Here is a 23599-nt window from a genome sequence, read left to right on the forward strand (position 1 = left end):
CTTGTACTTCATGTATGCTAAGTTAATTGTTGTAGCACAAAACATAGTTTACAAATGTAATTATGTCCAAAATGTTCAAAAATTACAGAAATGCATTTCATGTTCATATACTACACTAGGTAGGCCTATACAGGATGTTAACTAAGTGTATGATATGATTAGTACATTATACAACATTACTTGTTGCTAAGTTAAATAGTCACTTTACTGTAAATGTATTTTAGTTTTAAAATCCTCCAGTGGTGTGCAGTAAAGTTCTGTTTTATGCAAATATTAAATGTAACGAAACATTTGTCCCGATCCCCTTCAATAAACACATCACACCAAATGACATTTGACTACCTTTATTAAAATTCCTTAACATAGATTTCATAACCAACATTTATTAACCACAACTGAACACAGTATATTTGCTTTAATCACAGCATGTAATGTTAATCAGGACAGCATGACCAACTCATCCTGCCCCCGTAAGCAGCGTCCAATGCCCCTACTCGCTTACTTTACTTCCGAAGCAGCATCCAAGACTCACTTCATATCCCATTTATTGAATTACCCATCCAAATATTCCTTATGAAGCAGCGTCCAAGACTCACTTCATACACCATTTATTGAATTACCTTCCACCAAATAAGTAGCATCCTTACCTCCGCTTATTTAACACGCAGCCTCCAGCTGCAAATGAACATCCAAATACCAGAGGGGGAACAGAAGAGGACAAGCCTGCCCCTCTTCTCCGCCACACCAGCCTGACCAGGCTGTTTCCCCTCCCTCTTCCCAAAATTTCCTAACCAACTGCACCCATAAAAAAGGGGCTAAGTCAAACATCATTCAGTGTACTCATCATCTGTATACCAAGTCTGATCCTTGTCATCAACCCGAAAGCCCTAACATACCAGTACAGAAACATGTCTTGAGGAACGTAAATAAAATAGGATTGCCCATGACCCTCTTATACCACACCTGAACATCCACTCCAACAGAATACATTTGCTTTCACTCAGCTTCCATCAAGTGATAGGCCCTCGCTCCCTCTATTAACTGCATTCTGCGGGCACATTGCACTACTCTGGTGAGCAGGACCTGTTCTGCAGCCAGTATAGACAAACAGCAAAAACAACCCCCTGTCAACTCCATCACCTTCCAAAGCTACTTCCTTCAGGCCCCAACTACTGTCACCTGCAAAAGAAAGAGAAAAGAGAAACAATGTAAATTATCTACATACATCAAACATTCTTAATGACATTAAGCATTGTCAAAGCACACCCTGCCCCTAAACTGCTCCTGCTAAATTGTCTTAGCTCAACCACCTCAATCTAACACTACCTTACCCCCCCATCAGTCTGTTCACAGCCAAAGCAAAGGGGGAACAAAAAAAAAAAAAAAAAAAACCTCACAACTCAATGACCCTCATTATAACACCAGGTAAAGTGGTGCCAGCTGAGGATAAGACTGTCCATCTTCCTACTCAACCTACCACCACCCTGCCTACCAATGCCCCCTGACCAAATGAATCCACTCAACCTTGTTATTCTTGCAACTAAATAATCGTGGCTACAACCTCCTGACCAAATAAACTGCCTTACCATGCTCCCAATCCTGTCAACTAACTAAACTTTCATCCCCAGCCTCCCATCGACTGCAATTGAAGCTAGGCCCACATATTGACACCCCCCATGTTCTCAAAACACCATCATACCCACAAAGCTCCAACAAACCTTATCCACCCATAAAAGTCATACCCATACTGCACACCTACAAGCCCAAGTCAGAAACTGAATGTTCTATGCGCAACTCACTCTAAAACCTTACCTGATATACAAACATGACACTTGTTTGAAAGGTTTATCGCCCCAAAATACCACAATGGAACAACTCCCACCTCATGTCAAACACCTCCTTAGCCATCTACTGAGAAATGAATGGTACTATAAAATCACTCCCCACATACAGTCATCCAGATGTCGCACCCAAGCCCTTCCTGCAGACAATCAGCACAGCACCTGGAAATAACTGAGCTTGGCCAGCTCACCAAGGCCCAGAAACGATTAACATAGTTGCTGTTTATGATCCTACAATTGATGTGCTCCACCCCTTCTGTGAAAAACCACATACTCCCTAAACATCCTCAGTTCAGCATTACCGTGTCCCCACCTAGCTATGCCCCAAATTATCCCTACACCTCCCCCAACTCGGATGTGCCGTAATGACCCACAGAGGCAGATTACCTGCAAACCCATTGTGCCCCATTCCACAAAACCAATATTTCTGCAAGCAGCATCCCTTACCTTTCAATTCCCTTTTTGTCACGGCACTCACCATGGTTCCTTCTGTGCCCCCGTATCCATGACCTCTGTGCACCACCCGAACAACCGTGACATCCCTTGATACAGTCTCAGTGACCTTTGAACACCTTTCCTTCAGGTCACCAACCAAAGCCTGCTCCAGTTCCATACCTCACAATTCTGTAAAAGAAAACAAATTAAACACCATGCCTATCAAGGTTGACAAAGATGAACGTCAAACCCTATGCCCCCGTGTGTATGTATCAGACCTAACCCTATGACCATTCTTTAACAACAAGAGCCATTAACTGCAACCTGTACCCAACAAAGAGGACAGTGCTTAAAACAGACGCCTCTTGAAGGAGTGCCCCATTATGCCTCATAGTTCTCCAATTCAGCCCCTTCCTACCTACAAACTCTGCGACTCATTCAAAACAAAACTCGTGATCAACCCAATATCTTGTGCCTATGCATGATGCCCTCCTCAGGCCTTTGACCCCCCCTTATGTCTCGCTTTGTTCAAATGTATTACATTACGAGGTATCAACTCAATGTGTCTGTAATTAAGTATGGGAAGCTCACCTTTTTGTTTCACTGACATACACAATAACACTACCACTTCCCTTACCTCCAGCTTCAAACCAGATATCCAGTCTGAGGCTTCGGTAGCACAGTCCAACATACGAGCACAATCTCTCACCTTCTAGAACAAAACATGGACAAAGCGGTAAATAACCATGAGGCAAAGGCCCAAAACTTATTTATTTAATTTATTTTTTATATACTTCCCTTGTCCCATTACCTCCCTCCATTTCTAAATGTCCATTATTAGAATACTCTTATTAATATGCCCCAGACTGACAAACCTTCATTAATAGAATATCAAATATGACAACTACCACATTTCAGTGTAATGTTAGGCTTGCCAGCTTTACTGGACTGGACTGTAAGGTATCTTCCTTACATAAAATACTTTAAACGAAAGAGAGGTCGAACACCTGTTGCATTAACACTTCAATACTTTGTCAACATTTGTCCAGACATCTAGAATAAAACCATGCGAATGCTATCTCCAACTAAAACTACACGTTTATCCAAATGTCTACTACTTATGCTGTTAGGCTATATGCCACATTCTGAAATATGTAATCTATGTCAAAGGCATTGTCAGTCTTCCCACCGAAAACCTGGACAGTTGAAAATCTAAACTGCCACGACCCCCTCCCCCCATGACCATAATGGCAACACACATGCGTGGCCGACAAACGTTGTTCCCGGCCAACTCATAACCTGCGAAATGCACAAATTCTCTCCATCTTCCCCCAACAAGTTGCAAGCACAGCGAAACTCCACACCCTCCAAAACACCACCACCAAGCGAGAAAGCAAATGCAATCTCGACTAGACAGAAAGCAAGATCAGGGTCCCGAAAACCCCCCACAAAGACAACTGAAGCACTGACCCCACAAACTCAAAACATACTACTAGCCACCCCAGCATAGATGCCAAACACATGCATGGCTGAATATGCTCCAGCCACAACCCCACAAAGACCCGACCAAGGCATGAGGCTCCCCAACCCAAATTCGAATTGCTCCACCTATCACCTTGACAACAACCAAAACACTAGAACCACCCCGCTCCAACAGCAACAAACCCCAACCTCCATCTTCATCATACCAACAGCCAACCATGTGCCATGCCTCTCAAACAAGGAGTAAGAAATCTGTAATATTGAAGTACCAAGGCCGTAAATGCTCAATTAAAGAAAATTATAGTATGTATAAATGTACCAACAACGCCGTAGTAAACGTACAATAAATAAGAATCCCCTACCCAGAATATTATCAAAGGAAAACATTTACAATTCCAAGCCACATCAACAATATCCTGCCCATATTCACCTACAATATCGCTGGAAAATACCGTTTACCCGAGCACAAGTTCCACCAATAACTATGTTCTTGTTCCAGGTTTAGCATTACACCATCTGCAGAGAAATTCAAGAATCCTGAATCTCAACATCTGTTATTTTCTGACTTCACTCTGCCATACTTTGCCAGTGATTTGTCCGAAACCAGCATTTTATACACAAATGTGCCACTCCACTCTGCCACCGCAGTCATTTTCATTATCTCTAATATCACAGGTTTCCAATGCAAAACCCTTTCAGCAAAAGCTAAACTAAATTAGCAGATTTTCTATTTATGAGATGAGAAAATATGCAGCAACTGAAAATGTTACCATTTCCTCTCTGTACTTCACAAACCGAAATCTACAAACATTATTGTATCATGTTGTATCGTACGTCATTCAAATCTGGAACAATTTCTGATGGCTGATAGGTATGCCTTGTACTACCCCACTCCCCACAGCCATTACCGCTACACCATCCATGCACCATGAGCAGCCAGTCCATGAATCACCCCTCAGCCTGCAAAACGTCTCATCAGAAGGCTAATCAATCATTAACCTGCAACAATGCCTTACCTCCTCCCCCACTTTTTTTTTTTTTTCTTTCCCCGAGGAAGAGCAACGGAAGCCAAATCCCTGCCATGACAGAGCTGATTAGAACATCCCAACTACTATTGCAGTTGTTAGTTTTCTCTCTTTTTTTAATTTAATAAATGTGAAACCCTACGAAAGCAGCACATGCGCCCTGTCCCAGCAGTCACCAGCATGGCCTCAAGCCCGCGAAGCAGTTAACACACACTGGAAAAGGACCAGAACAGCCACAGGAAACCTTCCACCATGAAACACACCTCCCACGGAGCTGGAAATCACACATAAGCACAGCGACAACAACCCAAACTAGCTTGTCTGCTACTCCTACCTTAAAACCAGATAACTATTGCAAGTACAAGCCATAATACTTGTCAGTTATCATACCTGATATATGACAAAATTGAGGGTAGTATAATAACCCCTAAAACTGTAAACCAGTAGCTTGCAAGTACAGAAAACATGAATCCCAGAGCCATTAACCCAGCTCGTTGAGCGACTGTCTTTTTTTTTTTTTTTTGCTGCTACTAACTCAGGCCGGTACAGTGCCTACACACAGAAATGCTTCCCCCTGTCAATATATCTAAACCCGTGAACAGATCCCTCATCATTACAACTAAATGAGGAGGTACAACACTAACATGATTGGCTTTAAGAACAGTCTCACAACTACTGCACCAACCCAATCAGTAATAGTAACTTATCACCTAAAGCTCATACATCCAAATCCCACTAACCAAGATATATGATTTAGAGTTTTTAGTTTTGCCCCTTCCATGTCCATCTGAACCCACCATTACCCCAAACAGCAACCAAAACCCAACTGGCAACTTACCATCCTCTCAACAAAACAAAAACAACTCACCAATTCCTGACTAAGGTCGCCCACGGCCTACCTGCCCCATAATACCACAGGTCGTCAAGGACATGATACTAGCAGTAGCAAGTTCACGCCAAAATGTGATTACTTACCCAGCTACACTTCTCTACACTCCTTAAGCCCCTCCCCACCCTTACCTCATTTCCTCCCAAACATTCCTCCTTCCATTTAACCCTTTCCATTCCCAAACCCTGTAACTCCCAATAGTATATTTATCTAACCCCTTTTGAAGATGACCCGGGACAACTTAGTTTGTTGCCAAGTTCATCTTGACAACAATGTTAAGCATGTTGGGGCTAGTCAGTGACAATTGCAGATGTTTTATTTTTCATTTTCATGACCATACCATGCCTTTACCATAACTGTCCCTGATAGTTTTGCCATGTCCCTTCATGAATTCTTGATTTGCTTGGTAAGTCATTGAGGATTACAGTCAATCAGTAATGCCAAATATTAGAATCTTGTACTTCTTGTTACTCAGAAAAAGTGTGTTGAAACTGAACCTATTCTATTAACCTTTTAAGGGAGTAATCCCTGTCCAGAATTCTTGAGAAAGATGATGAAAGGTATGAACATGACTTGTTTTGCCAGAAACTCATCACAATTCTTTCATACATTAAGGTTGATTTTAAGCATGCAAGTCTGCAAACTTGATTTTAAACAAGCAGAAACTTAATGGTGCCTGGGTGGCAGTCAACATTTAACCTAAATAATTTCATATATGCTTTTGATTAAAATAGTATATTCCCAAGAGTTACATAATTGATCTATTCATTACTACAGAGGGATATTTCATGGCATATTACATATCAAGGGTAAGTAAGTATAATGCACTATGAATTTAAGCAGGCATTAGTGCATTGCATAATTATATTTTGCATACCATAATCAAATAAACGAATATATATGGCAGCACAGGTATTACTCAGCTTTAAAAAGTTGGCTTGAAAACCAACAAACCCCTATCAGATGGTCAATATTCTAAAGGAGTATATTAATATACAGAGACAGATGAGTAAAAACAAAATGGCATAGTGATGGCATGAAACCTGTTCACCATGAAGACTTTTCTACGTGCTGCCATTTGCTTTTGCACTCCATAAAAGCAGCTTCTAACAGACAGTACCAAAGGAGAAAAAGAAAAAGTTAGATGATGAGCAAAGCAACAATCTTAGCAGAAGTGAAAGCAGTGGCAATTACAAGGAGGTGTGTCAGCTACCAAAGGTGGACAAGCACCTGGACTTTAACCTCTATATTATTGTCTGCTTTAATACTGTGGTTATGTCCATCCTCTCATCTTTCTCACAACAGCCAGACCACATTCAAACCATCAAGGAGAACCGAAAAACCAAGGTACCAATAAGTAAAACTGTGTGTGTGTGTGTGTGTGTGTGTGTGTGTGTGTGTGTGTGTGTGTGTGTGTGTGTGTGTGTGTGTGTGTGTGCGTATGTGTGTGTGTCTCTGTGCGTGTGTGTGTGTGTGTGTGTGCGTGTGTGTGTGTGTGTGTGTGTGTGTGTGTGTGTGTGTGTGTGTGTGTGTGTGTGTGTGTGTGTGTGTGTGTGTGTGCTCGTGCACACAGACGCTGAGTAGCTGTTAAAAATTATTTGCTAAAAACCTACAAAATACTTCCTCCAACAACAATTACAGATTCTAAACTAACTTTTATACATCAGGCAGAGCAAAGATTTTACAACAAAAATATGAAATGTGTTTTATATGCAAATAATAAAGTCAAAGCAAATTGAGTTAAAGACAGCCCATTCTGCACATTCTCTAAATGTCCTCCATGATGAGCATTACAAAGAATATAAGGTCCTCCATTTACAGCACTGAGCCTCACAATATCCTTGTAGTCTTATTTCCCTGCACTGCCCACCCTGCTGGCAACTGCTGCTTGCATATAAAATACTAATTTATTTACATTGTGTCCCACTCTGCTCTACACCAGTACTATGCATCTTTAACCCCAGATATCTTTGCTATCTGCAGTCCTCATGTTGATTGCATGTAGATCATTCCTGTTTTTCTTAAATGTGCCCAATTAGAAATGTCATTCCTGTTTTTACTTAAATCTGCCCATTTAAGCATGTTTAGTTCCTTCACTTGATATGCTGTCTGGTGGATGCCTCTGTTATTCTCACAGAGTCTAGCAAGGCTTCGTCCAAATGTAGAAACCATGTGAAATGCATGGCTGCACATAGCTCTGCACAAGTTCAAGTTAAGGCAAAAAAGAAACTATGGAAATCCACAACAGCAACAACATACTGTAAGAAAAAATAATACTTAAATAGCACACTAAAGACAGCATGTCCTTTCCCAGTACATCACAGGGTAAAGACTTGAGCTTGTTTATCTCAGATGATTATAATTTAAATCTGATGAACTGCATTATACTGAATGTGATAGCTTTGAAATGACTTTTTCCCCGTTTGCTTTATTTGACACAAAATGATTTTTAAAAGTATCTGATCTTTTGTTTACAGTCCTGCTCAAAGCTTTTGCCTGCACCCTAGTGCCATCTTTACACTTGGGCTACCACTCTTCAGTCAGTGGCTTTTGTTCTGCCCCTTAGCTTTGTTTTGTTTGGACATTATGACAATATAAAAAAACTTATCAGTGTTGTCTTAAAAGGTCAATACTATGAAGCTATTGTTTTACTGTGAGCCATCATTATTGTCTCTTGTATTAGTTTGATTTTAACATAATATTCCCCAGGCTCCCACAATACTCTTGATGTGGTACTGCCTGCAGTGGGTATTAAGTTTCCTGTTTTTTATACCTTCTGTGAATCTTCCTTTTTGAGCTAATAGTGCTCTGTTTCTCTCCTCTATCAGATTCCTTCTTGTGTTCATATTTATCCTATAAAATTTTTTTCTAAATTTCAATTCTCATTTAGCATTTTTTCTAAAGAGGCACTCTCTTTATATTTTTCTCCTGTATACTTCCTCATACCCATCACAGGACTTGTACATAATCTACCCAAAAAGTCATCTTGAACTCAGTAATGAAGGTCTAGTAATTCTGAAGCCCTCATATGCTTTCTGATAAACCAGTTCTCTTATTTCCCATGAGTCTGGGCTGCACCACCCTTCTAACCTGGCCTTTAGATGGATTTGGTCCTTCTTTCAGACTATCTGCCAACCCTTTTGGTATAGATGCCAGTTTGCCACAATATCCCCTGCAGGACCTACAAACAACATATATATATATATATATATATAGAGAGAGAGAGAGAGAGAGAGACAGAAGGGTTTACAGAGAGAAAGGATGTGAATTTCTTACCCATCAATCTCCATTGTCTCCACAAAGCAAAGACTGTTCGGCTCAGAGGTGTGTAGCAGCAGTAAGTCAGCCTGAAATTCACATTACAGACATAATTAAAAACATTGCTTTTATTCATGAGGTCGTATTACACATTGCTGTGGTCAGATCAGTTATAGATTACATCTTTCAGAAGGCTAAAAATTGTTAACATTCATTTTTTATATTATTAATAGCTAGAAAGAAAGAAAATATTACCGGTACAAATTCATCCTTCCAGAGCCGCACCAGATCACCAACATGGATATCCCTCCAATGTTTCCTGCGAAAACTGAATACAAGTCTATATTACTTATGACACTTTCACATAAATAGCATTGCCTTCACTTTGTATACTATTAAGAAAGGTAATTATGGTGCTACTGTTCTAAGCAAGACTCCCAAAATAGGATTCAGCAATTTGTAACAGCTGCATCTAAATTGATTTTTTTTGTTTTTAAAATACTCTTCCACTCAATGCTATTAGTTAATAACTTGTGTTTTTAACCTGCAGACAGGTATTCTTAGATGTCGTGAAAATGCTTTCTCCTCCTGTGCTGACGTTATTGCTTCTTTATCATTTTAGCAATTCTATTCCTTTCCGTTATATGCTCGGTCTCTCTTGACAGTTTGGAAAATATTTTAGATGTTTCCATGCAAATTTAAAACCTGAGTAATAAAAACATGGGTTTACTGGGGGGGGGGGGGTATCATCTCAGGGCCATCCATGTGTGTGTGTGTGTGTGTGTGTGTGTGTGTGTGTGTGTGTGCACATGCGTATAATCTCTATCAATGTCACATAATAAAACACTTGGATTGGCAGTCAGTAACCTTAAGCTAGATAGCTTCAAAAGAATTAAAACTCTTGTGTCTCAAATCACTGTGCAACAATTTAGGAGCCAACAACAGTGAAAGTTGTTTCCATAGGCTAGAATATTCTAGCATTTTTAATTGTTTCTTGTGCAGAGAGAGACATTTCATGCACTATGAAGATAGGCATGTAGCTTTAATTCCTAGTTTCCTGAAACTGTAACAAATTTCATGAATTCACTTGTTATTGGTAGCACTCACCTTGATCCAATAAGGATATCACAAGGTCTGCTGTTGATTCTGTGATCACTCCTGTGTCGTTCCTGAAAGAGTTAACAGCATCAATAAATCACTACACTTTCCAGTTTCACAGGGTCAGAAAAGATGGTTTTATTTACAAGTTAATCCAACAGCATTTTGTCAAGGTCACAAAAATTGCATTACTAATGCATAGTAAGATGCAACAAATTAAGTCTGAAATCATTTTAGTTTCCAGGCTTAACAATTTTAGACAAAAAAGGCTTTTATAGACCAAAACATTTGTATACCCTTGAAGTGAAGAGAGCAGAAAATGAGTAAGCAATTTATTATCATCATTATTGTTATAATCATCACCATCATTATTACCGTTTATTCATGGGACATAACAATTCACTGAATCCATGGTGGTACCATTTAGAACGTAAACAACTGAAAATAGCATATATGAGCTGTTCTTCTTTTGTCAACCCATTATTAGTATCTTTGTAACAAAATAAATTAAAATGGATTGATAGGTCAAGAACAATATATATATATATATATATATATATATATATATATATATATATATATATATGAAAAATCAGCAAAGGCAGAACACTGACTCTGCAATAGTTAGATAGATTATCTACGAGTGTAATGACACCAAGCTTATCCTGAGTTGCACTGATTCATTCATCCAGAACAAAAAAAAGTTGCTTAACTCATTTATTAACACCAGAGATGGTCTCGTTTCCACTGACCAGTGATGCTAGTAGCTGTTTGCACAGTGGTAAAACTAATAAACTAGTCTATGGACAGTGGATTAATATATAAGTTATCATCAGAAAGGCAATCAATGTAACTTTGGATCAGACAAATGAGTAAACTAATGCCAGAGTACTAGGAATGCCCTATCATATACCATGTTCAGATCCCTGCATATAATCTAGGAACAGTGACCCCATTACATGAACAATTGTACTATCATCTTCCAGCCATATACATAGTTTTGTAACACTGCTCTCTTCTCAACTCTATACTTCTAATATAAGCCTTATGATAGCCATAAATGTAGTCTATGGACCTGCTTTTTACCCCATGACAGTAGTATAGCTAGGGCAGTGTGAGAAGAGCAACTGCTGCAGTTGCAAAGTGCTGGGGGAGGTAGACTCAGCCAATCCTGACACCTCTTTGATTCAGTACTAGCTTTTAAAAGACGGCATTGCATTTGCAGTCAAACCTGAGCACTGAAGCACTCCATGTGTAGCCTAAACTGTAGCAACTACAGCTGCTACAATTTAAAAGTAAAAAAAAAAATTTTTTAACTAACACTTGAGCACCATAGTGCTCCATGCAGGCAGGGTATAAACTGTAACAGTTCTTTGTTAAACTTGTAGCAAGCAGTTTGCTACAGTTTAAAAAGAAGATTTTTTTTTATTACACTAAAACATGAGTACTGTAGAGCTCTGTGCAGGTGGGGTATAAACTGTAGCAACTGTTTGCTATAGTTGTAGCAAACTGTTTGCTATAGTTTAAAAGAAGAATTTGGAGGTGAATGGCTTGGGGCTGGAGGGAGGAGTTGATGTGCCAGTAGAAGGAACATGTCATGAAGTTCACTGACAGAGGAGCACTAGGATACAGAAACTGTTAGAGGAGCAGACAGATTGGTAGACTGATTATGATCCAGAATGGCTTCTGTACAGGGCCTGGAGTTGTACAGCTACTGATACAGATGCTAGGGTTACACTCATTAATGATGCTGTGCTTCTGGAGGGAAGAGAACCCAGACACAAGAAATGCTATTAATGTCACAGTCCAGAGTCATAACTCAACACTTACAAAATCATCCGCTATGTCCTTCGCTCCTCGTATTCCTAGCAGGATCACCAAAGGCAGCATGGTAGTAAACCATGGCAAATTAGAGATTGCTGGCACACTCTGAAAATAAACACACAATTAAAAAAATACAAGCACACAATTAAAAAATACTGTGTTACTCCTGTCCTTGATGTACCTTTACAGCAGGCTTAGCCTGGCTACCAGATTGTTAACAGTACTAAGCTAATATGACATTTATAAAAAAAGATACTCAGTATATACATGAATGCATACTTGTTCAAATTTATTATCAGATAAGTAGCAGAGATTATTTCAATTTGATATTGGGATAAATCTGCTACACACAACTACCTGATATTGGAATAAATCTGCTATGCTCAACTGCCTGATACTGGGATAAATGTGCTACACACAACAACCTGATATTGGGATAAATCTGCTACACACAACTACCTGATATTGGGATAAATTTGCTATGCACAACTACCTGATAATGGAATAAATCTGCTATACACAACTGCCTGATAATGGAATAAATCTGCTATACACAACTGCCTGATATTAGGATACTTTATTACTAGGGGCATTGGCTACAACTCTGATCTGAGATATATAACAATAAGTATCCTTTTCTGTGCATTTAAAGTGTTTTTTGATTGTATCTGCTTTGTTTTCTGAAAAAAAACTTGTTTCCCACCTTTCTAAGCTAGTATAGTCCAATTTTCAGGTTAGTGCTGAATTCAGGGCTGTGTTACAAATCTCTGTGTTTGCCCATACCTTACTTGGATAGAAGGAAGTTTCTCTGTTCACCTGTGAGAGAGGGGAGCTTTGAGCAGCCTATCTGTCCCTGCAGGAGTGGTTTCAGCCCAGAAATTAGTAGTTTATTGGCCATTTTGGGCTAATTTCTCTCTCTTTCATTTCCCTACTATAAAAACTGCATTTGCCCGGTTTTGCGCACCGGGCAGTGCCAGTTACCTAGGGTAAAACTATTCCCGGCTCCACAAAGTCTCCTTTTCAATTTTTCCCTTGAAACTAGACAAACTTTCAACTTAAGCACTCAAGCCATTCATTTCTCAGCCCGGTACTTGCTCAAAACTCATAGCAAGCACTTATAAACCCTAACACTAGACGCTCCTATACTGTACAGAAGGACAAGGCTCTCTATTCAACCTTACCAGCCATTCAGTAAAACATTTCACTGTACCTATCCAGACATGTCCAAAGGACAGTTTCAGGTGTACTCTCCAGTCCAACTGGTGAATCTGGGCATTTTGAGGCAATGTTACAACTCTCTCATGTACACAGACAACCCTCTCCTCCTACCCATAAACACTAATACATGCGAGAGATGCAATTTTACAGCCAAACTGGAGGCTAAGCTCTTTCAACCCAAGACTGGATCAGACAGTCAGGAGGAGAAGGAAAATACTGGCATCACACCACCAGTCTTACACAGACCCATTAAACCAGCACCTGCAAAATACACACATAAATACACGAAAATATACTCAGAGGCTCTAAATAAAAATCTGCAAAAGCAACAGAGACCTCCAAAGCAGACATCCAAGCAACCTCCACCCCCCAACACAAACCATGAAACACATACTTCACAAACCCAGTGTGCCACGCAATCACAGCCCTCAAGGCAAAATAACATACCCAACATACTAGTAATAGGTGACTCTATAGTCAGGCACACTGACGTCCCACTCACTAGGCTGAATAAGGAGAAGGTTACTGTTAGCTGCCTGTTGGGTGCCAGGATCTGCCACATAACACAAGCACTAACGTCACTCCAGAACAAGTACAAATATGACTCTGTCATTGTCCATGTTGGTGTGAATGACCTGAGCCATACCTCCCTGGACTACATGAAAAAAGACATGGAAGAGCTCTCTGATCACGTAGCACAGGCCAGTATGACCCTGACCCTGAGTAGCATCCTGCCCTCACCAAGAATGATACCACGGTATAAAAAAAAATTTATCAATTTCAACAATTGGCTGAGTTTCTGGTGTCATTCAAAGGGGATCCAGTGGCTGTCTTCGCTAGGGACGGCTTGCACCTGTCACCCTTAAGCTTTTGAATACTGGCCAAGCCTCTTGCCACCCCCATACTGCCTTTTTTAGGCAAGGCTCAAAAGACAAACCCACTGCCATAAATAGCACAAGTAACAAAAAACTGAGGGTAATGCTACTCAATACCAGAAGTCTAAACCTCAAAATGTACACACTCGAGGCACGCCTCAGTGTGGAGAAAATCGATATATGTGCAGTAACAGAAACCTGGTTTAAGGCTCCAGAGGGCATCCCAGCACTACCAGGCTACAACTCATACCATATATTTCGACCACAGAACCCGGACCAAAATACAAAAGGTGGGGGCGTATCCATATTCATCAAGGATACCCACACCTCCAGGTTAGTGGCACAGCACGATGCTTCAGAGATCATCTACATGCAACTAACAATGGGCAACTGCAAATCAAATTGTAGCTTGCTACAGATCATCAACCATGTCCCAGGACCCCCATTCCACATTTCTAGAAACACTGGGAAATATAAAGTTCCTACCAAACACCCTGATATTGGGTGATTTCAGTTACCCAAACATTAACTGGGAAAACCACTCAAGTACTAATTCCCTTGCCCAACATTTCCTAGAATTTATAAACTCAAATGCCCTGGATCAACTGGTCAACACTCCCACCAGAGGTGGCAACATATTGGACCTGGTCATCACCAACATGGGCAACTGGTGTTCCACACCAGAGGTCAACCCCTCGCTGGTTAGATCTGACCATAAACAAATCACTTTGATATCCACATTCCGCCCTCACTCCCGAACAAGGAAACCACCATGAAAAACTTTTCAAAAGCAAACTTCACGTTACTTATGACCGAGGTGGAAAGCTTCAAAGCCCCCATGCTAAAGGATAACACTGTCCAAGTTGCAAAATCCTTTACTAATGCATTCTACGGGCACCTAAAAGAATTCATGGATCGTGCTATCCCAAGCAAAACCAAGACTCACTCCTCCAAGAATAGGAAACCAGTCTGGTGGACTCCTGCCATAATCAAACTACACAACAGAAGAAGGAAACTAGTACAGAAAAGAATAAAATCCCAAGAAGGGAAGATATCCCTGATCAGTATCAGCAAGAAACTGCGATCCCTCATAAAATCATCCAAGGCGATCTTCGAAAGAAAAATTGCCAAGGACTCCAAAGATAACCACAAGGCATTCTTTAGCTATGTCAAGAATCTAAGTGGCAATGCTCAGATCTGCTCGGAGATAGTGCAGAATGGCACAAAATACACTGAACTGACCGATATCACCAACATCCTAGCAGACAGGTTCAGAGCAAACTCCACCCCCCTCACACCCCCAAAAGGGCCCATAACCATACCAGAAGAATGTAGAGCCCCTGAAATCACAGACACTCAGGTTAAAACAGTCCTCTCCAAAGCCAAAAACACAGCATCAGTGGGACCAGACGGTGTCCCAGGCTGCATCCTACACGAGCTCAAAGATGAACTAACCCCTCACCTAAACACACTGTTCAAACTCAGCCTCTCCACAGGCTACGTACCCATAGAGTGGTGTACAGCAACGGTTATTCCGGTGGAACCAGAACAGACCCCGGGAACTATTGCCCTATAAGCCTGACTAGCTTGGTCTGCAAGGCTATGGAGCACATCATCATGGAACTAATTAACAGAGACATTGGGAACCTCCAAACACTGGACCCTACCCAGTTCGGCTTTGTTAAGGGCAGATCATGCCTCCTAAACCTGGTGGACTTCTTTGAGACAGTTACCAAGGCTATAGACAAGGGAAAGGTGGTACACACAGCCTACCTAGACCTCGCAAAGGCCTTCAACACCATTCCCCATTCTGGTATTATAGACAAGCTCACCAGCCTGAACATAAACTCCTATGTCACAAGATGGATTGCCAACTGGCTCATGGACAGAACCCACATGGAGAGAGTTGCAGTAGCTAGATCAGACTCTGAACTGGTTTAAAGTGGCATTCCCCAGGGTTCAGTCCTAGGACCCCTCCTGTTCGGCATATACTTTTCAGAGGTACAGACAAACACAGGAGGACTATGGCTGACCAAGTTCGCAGACGACTGCAAACAAGGGGTATAATTGACTCTCTGGCTGACACAGACATCCACCAAAAGGGTCTCATTGAGATGGATACCTGGTGTCAAAATCATGGCCTCAAGCTAAATGCCAAAAAGTGCATAGTCATCCCCTTTGGAAAAAACAAAGCACCCACAAACTACCACATAGGTGGTAGTCCCCTAAATACAGAAGACATAATAAGGGATCTGGGGACCCAAGTAATTTCTCCTTTGATAATCATATTGCCAAAATGGTTAGAAAATCCTTCTACATGACCCACCTAATCACAAAAGGGTTCGCATCAAGATCAAAAGGGATCATTGTGTCTCTCTACTCATCACTCATCAGACCCATCATAGAGTACAACGCCCCATTTGGGATGTACCTTACAAGACACCTGCAACAGCTGCAAAGACGACAGAAGTACCTCACCAAGAGGATCACTGGCCTCAGACAGATGCCCTATGCAGCTCGAAAGAAGAAACTCCAGCTGTACTTGGTTGCATACTGCCTACTCAGAGGTAATCTCTGCCTGACATGCAAGGCTATGTCCAACCCAGAATTGATGGACATGCTCCACCTAAAGAAATCCTTATCCCCTCGAGCCACACGCTCTAGGGATCTAAACCTCACCACAACAATAAACAGGACATGCTGGGGGGATAGATTCCTGTCCCAGAGGCTTCCCACGCTCTGGAACAAGATCCCAATCTACATTAGGCAGAGCTCCTCGCTGACACTCTTCAAAAGAAACCTTGACGAGTGGATGGGAAACAGAAAGTTTACCTCGGGGATCACTTCAGTGGCTCTGCTGGACAGAGGCACAGGGAACTAATCTAAGGGGGTGGCGAAAGCCAACACATTCTGGCTAGACTTATAAATGCCTTTGGGCAGATAGCCTAGTACCTACCTATGAACCTATACCTGAATCTGTTATGCACAACTGCCTTTATTTCTAACAAGTGGCAGAGGAGCACTGCCTGGTCAAACTACTTGCTGAAGATCACACAATAAGAAAAATGGGAGTAGGGGAATCAAACCCAGGATTAAGAGATGTAACTATTGCTTTAATCACCTCCACTAAACTATTACATTAATTGGAAGCTTCTACAAGTTTGCACAAAAGGCCTGTGCTGTGTTTACATCTGTTCCTATACTTACAAACTATTCAATGTCTTCAGCATCACGTGCAAAGAAAGAAATCTAGGGATTTGAAATCCTAAAGACAAGGAAGGATTCATAGTTGCACCATTTTGCTACACAGTGTGAGATGATAAATGGGAAATGCAGTAGGATGCTGGTGTGTATAGTGTAGGGTGTGGATTCCACAGATATTGAAACTATCTGTCCAATGTACAAGAATTAGTAAGGCCTCATTTGGAGCAAGCATCTATTTTCAGGGACCGTATAAGCAAGGGAATTTGTGGTGGTAGAAATAGTGCAATACAAAGATAACAAATGGTAAAACAGTTTAAGAGCCAGGGATGTGAGGAAACATGTAACAGATGGGTATGTGTACACTAAGGAAAAGGCAATGAAAAAGAAGAGGACCTTGGTGACATCTAGAAATGGGGAAAATTTAAGGCAGACTCAATCTAGCAGTAGGATTCATGAATAATATTAATAGGAGTACTTTCAGCAGCTTATGAATGAAGAATCCCCCCCCCCAAAGGCTACAATGATTGAAGAGGAGGAGCCCACCATAGAAGAATAAGAAAAGCACTATGGAAAATAAAGTCAAGGAAAGCTGCAGCCTGAGATGAAGTTACAGCTGATATGATCAAGATATTGGATAGGAGAGAAATGGCTCCTGAGGGTACTCACAGATGTATATAGAGAGAAAGACATACCTTAGATGACTAGAGAATATGTATATTAGTGGGAGTGTTCAAGAACAAAGGGGACATCCACAACTGTGGGTAGTATAGAGGTGCGAAACTCCTATCACACTACATGAAAGTTCTGGGGAGAGTGATTGATAAAACAAATATGCAGAGTAGTAGAACATAAGATGGGAAATGAGCAGTTCAGATTCAGATCACGATTCAGCACAACCAACCAATGTTTGCAGTGTGACATATACTTGAAAAGAAACTATAAATGGGGAAAGAATCCAAATGGGCATTCCTAAACTTGGAGAAAGCGCATGACAAGGTCCCATGAAAGCTGATTTGGGCAGTCCTGCAGTGTTTCAAAGTCTCTGAAACACTGTTAGAATTAGTGCAAGCTATGTACAAGGATCCAATGACTCAAGTAAAACAGGTTCAGTCTTCCAGGGGGGATTCCAGTGGGAGTGGGTATGCATCAGGGTTCAGCTCTGAGCCCACTGCTCTTCATACTGGTGATGGATTTCATTAGCAAGTAGGACAGAGGGGACAGCTCAACAAAGCTGCTGTATGCAAATGATGTTTCATTACAGGCAGACTCTGAGCAAGAACATCAGCAAAGGATAGGAGAATTGAATGCAAAACTGAAGGCACATGGGATGAACCTAAGTAGAAATAAGAGCGATGTGATGAGAACAAATGGAGAAAACAAGAAGATGATTCAAACTGAGACAGAAGGGGATAGTGCAACAGGTTAGCAGCTTGAAGCATCTCAGAGGGGTGGTGAGGAGAAGGGCAGTCTGAATCAAGAGGTCAAAGCTACAATCAGAGGGGATGCTGCCAAATAGCACAGAATGTCAAGGGCAGTGTATGGCAGAAGAATGGCAAAGAAGCTAAAAAGTAAGCAGTATAAAACAGTGGTGTGACCACTACTACTGTATGGTCAGAAACCTGGGCAGTAACGGCAGAGCAAGTGAGGAAATTAGAGGTGATGGAGATGAAGTGCCTGAGATGGATGGTAAGATACACTATGTGAAGCAGCAACAGTGGTGTGACCAGTACTACTGTGTGGTCACAAACCTGGGCAGTAAAGGCAGAGCAAGTGAGGAAACTAGAGGTGATGGAGATGAAGTGCCTGAGATGGATGGTAAGATACACTATGTGGAACAGCAAAGAAATGAGGACGTAAAAACAGAAGCCAAAAGTGGCTCCAATTGCAGAAAAGGTCAAAGAAAACAGATTACACTGCTTTGGGTACATGTGCAAGAAATCAGAAGATAACCTGGTGAAGATGATTTGGGAGAATCAGGAAGAAGGCAGGAGGAAGTGAGAAGAGACCTGTGACAGTTGGGCATGGGTTTGAAGAAGGTAGGGGAGTGGCATTGAATAGGGAGAGATGGCAATAAGTGACTCAGCACCCCGACCCCATGTAGAAAATGGGAAAAAGGGGGTGACGATGATAATGTGTGTGTGTGTGTGTGTGTGTGTGTGTGTGTGTGTGTGTGTGTGTGTGTGTGTGTGTGTGTGTGTGCGCGCGCACGCGCATGCACGTGCACGTGCACACACATTCATATATGTATACATGTGGAATACATTCATGTTCTTTAAAGTTTACTTTGTCAAATGGAGAAGAAGACAGAATGTGTGTTTAAAAATCAGCTGATCGCAAATGCCAGCTTTTTTTTTTTTTTTTAAATGAGCAAGATTTCAGTACAGCAGGGATCAGGGAGTTTGCTCTTTTTCTACTGTAGTGTAATCCCAGAGATGGGATATATAATCAGAAGGGGTGTGGTGTGTGCAGGAGAGGCTTGCCCATTCATTTTGATTTTAAATGTTGGTGCTCGACCAGTGGATGTTTGCTAACATGCACACATATACAGCTATCTGTATGCATATATATCCATCCAGCCATCCTTAACCCCTTTTCCCATTTTGCACATGGGGTCGGGGTGTCAATTCCATAGTGACAATCATCTTGAGCCAAGGTTTACACCGCCAGCTAGATATATATATATATATATATATATATATATATATATATATATATATATATATATATATATATATATATATATATATAGGGTCTATATTAAAATACCGAAACCTCATTTATGTGAATACCTAAATGCAGACACATAAATAGTGAACCGCGAAAACACCGAACATCCTGAAACATAAAATTTGAAATATCGAATTGCCATAGTTGGCCAACCCCACCGCCCGCTACGTACTATCTACCCAAACAAAATAATTATACAATGACTCTCCTATAAATATTCCAAAACGTGCACTCCGATTGGTCAGCGTGCCCATTGTAAGTCATACTTATACTAATGGAAAAAGGTCCGGTCGCCCAGACTTTTTCCATTAGTTTAAGTCTTTTTTTTTTTTTTAGACAGCAACAGAGAATGGAAGAGCTCCATTGCTGTAATCTCGCTATGTTAAATAGGTTTAACATAGCGGCATAGCTTAAAAAAAGCAAATGAGATCTTTCTTTCTCATTGAATGTTAATGGTCTTACTGGTATATACAAAAATGAAAGAGTAGTGAACTATACTAAGAAATGCAGGGTGCAAACAGTTATGCTACAGGAGACATTTTGGAAAGAAGCGAGCATATGAATTTCTAAAAAAAAGATTTCAGGGTGGTTGTTCAGCAGATTATTTGGAGCAAAGGAAAAGGGCGTACTTATATTAACTGCTAGAGGAGCTCCAACAGTGATAGAAGAGGAAAAAATATAGCAATGGTAGATTTGTAGTACTAAGGGCGACTAGCAAGGGATGAGAATTACACTGGCATGTATTTATATTCCATCTAAGACTGCTATAATGGTGCTTAAAAAAATTCTGGGGAAATAATCACCTTTCAGCAGGGAATATTTCTTATTGGTTGAGACTGGAATTTGATTTGCAATAGTAACAATGTATCTGGGGAGCCTAGAAGGGAAAATGTAACAAAATACGGTAAAAGTTTTTAATATTTTGAATGGAAGATGTGAATTTAGTAGTGGGAGTTCAAAGAGAATTTAAGTATTATTCCCCAAGGTACAAAAACTGGGTTAGGCTAGACAGAAATTATATTTCACAGGAACATGTGCATTTAATTGAAAGTTTTGATACGCATCCAATAACTATTTCAGATCATGAGCCAATAATAACTAAAATAAAAATGCAAGGTACTGAAATAAAAATGAGACACTGGTGCTTCCCCACCTATCTGTTAAACAGAGAGGAATTTAAGGAACGGGTACTAAAAATCATTCAGGAGTTAATAGAGAAGATAGAAATTTCTTCAGAAAACATTGCGAGTGGGATAAAATGAAAGTGGAGTTTAAAAATAGGGTAGAAATAAAAGAAAGAGATATGGTTAAGAAGCAACAAGAACTATTCAGAGGGACTGTCAAAGGTAAAAGTATTGCAGAATATCTGGAATCTCACAGAACAAAAATAGGCACAACTGTAGAGTGCTAAAGAGAAAATAAGGGAGTACTTGGATAATATGCATGAATTTAGAAAGACTGCTGTTAAGCAACTGTTTTTTTGATAATAACTCTAGAGCACAAAACCTTTAGCACAATACCCCAAGCAACAGAAATTAGAAAGGGTTGTTGCCAAGCTTAGGGAGCCTATAACAAGGAAAATAACCAGAGATCCTGTACAGATATTAAAATATTTTGGAAAATCTATGAAAATTTGTATGAGAAATGTGGAAAACAAGAAAATGCACAAATGGAAGTGTATATGGAAGAATTAAATATGCCAAGGTTAGAGGTAGAGGAGGCTCAAATATGAACAGTTAGGATAGGAGGAGATGAAATAATAATGGTGATGTATAACCATTCTTCAAGGATGTCTCCAGGAATGGAAGGTATTCCTGTTGAAGTTTAGAAGCTAGAAGGGAAGAAAGTGATAAAGATTTGGAAAGCTTTATATAGCATTATTTTAAAAGGGAAGAAGTATCAATATCCTGGAAGAAAGCTGCGGTGGCTGTAATACCTAAAGATGGTACAGACTCATCAGACCCAGCTTCATATAGGCACATTTCAATTCTAAACCAGGACTACAAAGTGTTATGTCGATAATGGCTAAAAGACTGGCAAAAGTGATGCCAAAACTGTTAGATATAGATCAATGTGTTTTGTAGAGGGGAGGCAAACATTTGACAGCATTAGTAGAACAATGATGATCCTGAGGGAAGTAGAATGTAAAAAAAATACTACTGTTGTTGGTGGGTCTTGATGCAGAGAAAGTATTTGGCAGAGTAAGCTGGGATTTTATGAGTAGGGCAATGGAAACATTTGCATTTCCTGATACAATAATAGGGTTAAATAGGAGAATATATAAAGGATTGGAGGTGAAAATCAAAGTGCAGGGGTTCCTCTCTGATAAACTCTGAACAGAGTAACCAGGCAGTGGTATTCTCTTTCCTTTTTGTTATTTGCATTATATTTAGAACCATTAGCAAAGAAAATAAGGGATCCAAAAATTCATGGATATAATTGGTATGGTAATCAAGAAAAGTTGGCTTTATTTGCAGATGATATTATGTTGTACCTGCTAAAGCCAGAAAAGGACATTTCTGTGTTGTGGAATGTTCTGTGACAGTTTCAAGTATTTCTGAGATACAAAATTAATGAAGATGAAACAGAGGCAGTAGCTGTAAACTATGTGCCCACATATGAATTAGATCAGCAATACCCATATTTATGGGGACAAAATGAAATAGTTAGGAGTATGGGTTAAAAAGGATTCTGGTGTGGTAGCTAAGGTTATGTGGGAATAGACTAAACAAAATACAATACAAAAACTGCAAAACTGGAAGCCCTGTTTTATGGGTACGGTTAGTAAAATATAAGCAGTGAAAATGTTTTTAGTCGCTTTAGTTTCATACACAGGTCAGGCAAATGTTTTATCAACCAGAGAAGTTGTGGATAGCAATTAATAAACACTTGAAAGATTTTATCTGGGAGGGGACAAGGGCAAGAGTCAAGTGGTCTAAGTTGATCCTTCCAATAGAACAAGATGGTTTAGGATTACCTGATATGAAGGGCTATTTCAGAGCTACACAGTTAAGGATCATACATATCACAAGCAGAAAACTATCATTCATAGTGGAAAGGGATGATCATGAAGGGAGGGATAAGGAGAGCCTGGAAATTTGAAAGCAGATCCTTAAGGAGAATAACAATAGCCATAACATATATTAGCAGAATGTGTTCTAAGAACTAAGCAAACATGGAAATGGAGAAAGGAGATGCTGCCAGTAGGGATGACTGTAACTAGGAGCACAGAGAACAGGAAACAAGGGACTGGAATTTACTCTACAAAACTGACAAATTAACCAAAGTATTGAGAGCAAATAATTAGAGATAGAAAGGTAATAGAATGAGAAAAGGCCAAGAATATGTGTGGACTGCAGTTTAGATATTGCCTTTCCTATCAAGGATTGATATCAGAGTATTGGCAAAAAAGACCAGCCCTGGTAGAGTTTTCAGTAGAATCTAGAACTGAAGCTGCTGTTAAAAAAGAGATAATTTGTACGGCATATAAAACATTATATAACTATAGGAATCAATCAGAGGAGATTAGAAAGGACTAGGAAGAGATACTGAATAAGCAATTCACAAAGAAACAATGAGAGGATATATGTATGACTCCCAAATGTGCAAAATAGTCTAGAAGATTTAGGATTTTGCTTGGAAGTGTTTGCATAGGTGTTTTTTATACCCCAAGCAGACTCCAAAGAATTGATTGCAAATCTTGGAGGTATGATAGGGAAGAAA

General features: G+C 40.2%; 1 protein-coding gene across 1 annotated transcript in view; it reads right to left on the bottom strand.

Annotated features, from left to right (window-relative positions):
• LOC122787323 (phospholipid-transporting ATPase IC-like) overlaps positions 1–23599 on the bottom strand; it is a 446410-nt gene that overhangs the window by 399537 nt on the left and 23274 nt on the right. Inside the window, exons 4-7 of the mRNA XM_044053968.1 lie at positions 11859–11957; positions 10038–10099; positions 9186–9258; positions 8949–9019 (exon numbers count right to left, since the gene is read on the bottom strand). Of these exons, the coding sequence (XP_043909903.1) occupies positions 8949–9019; positions 9186–9258; positions 10038–10099; positions 11859–11957 (305 nt within the window). The remainder of the gene's footprint in view (positions 1–8948; positions 9020–9185; positions 9259–10037; positions 10100–11858; positions 11958–23599) is intronic.

Source organism: Protopterus annectens, chromosome 13.part0, assembly GCF_019279795.1.
Source record: "Protopterus annectens isolate FY-2018-M chromosome 13.part0, PAN1.0, whole genome shotgun sequence".
NCBI lineage: Eukaryota > Metazoa > Chordata > Ceratodontiformes > Protopteridae > Protopterus > Protopterus annectens.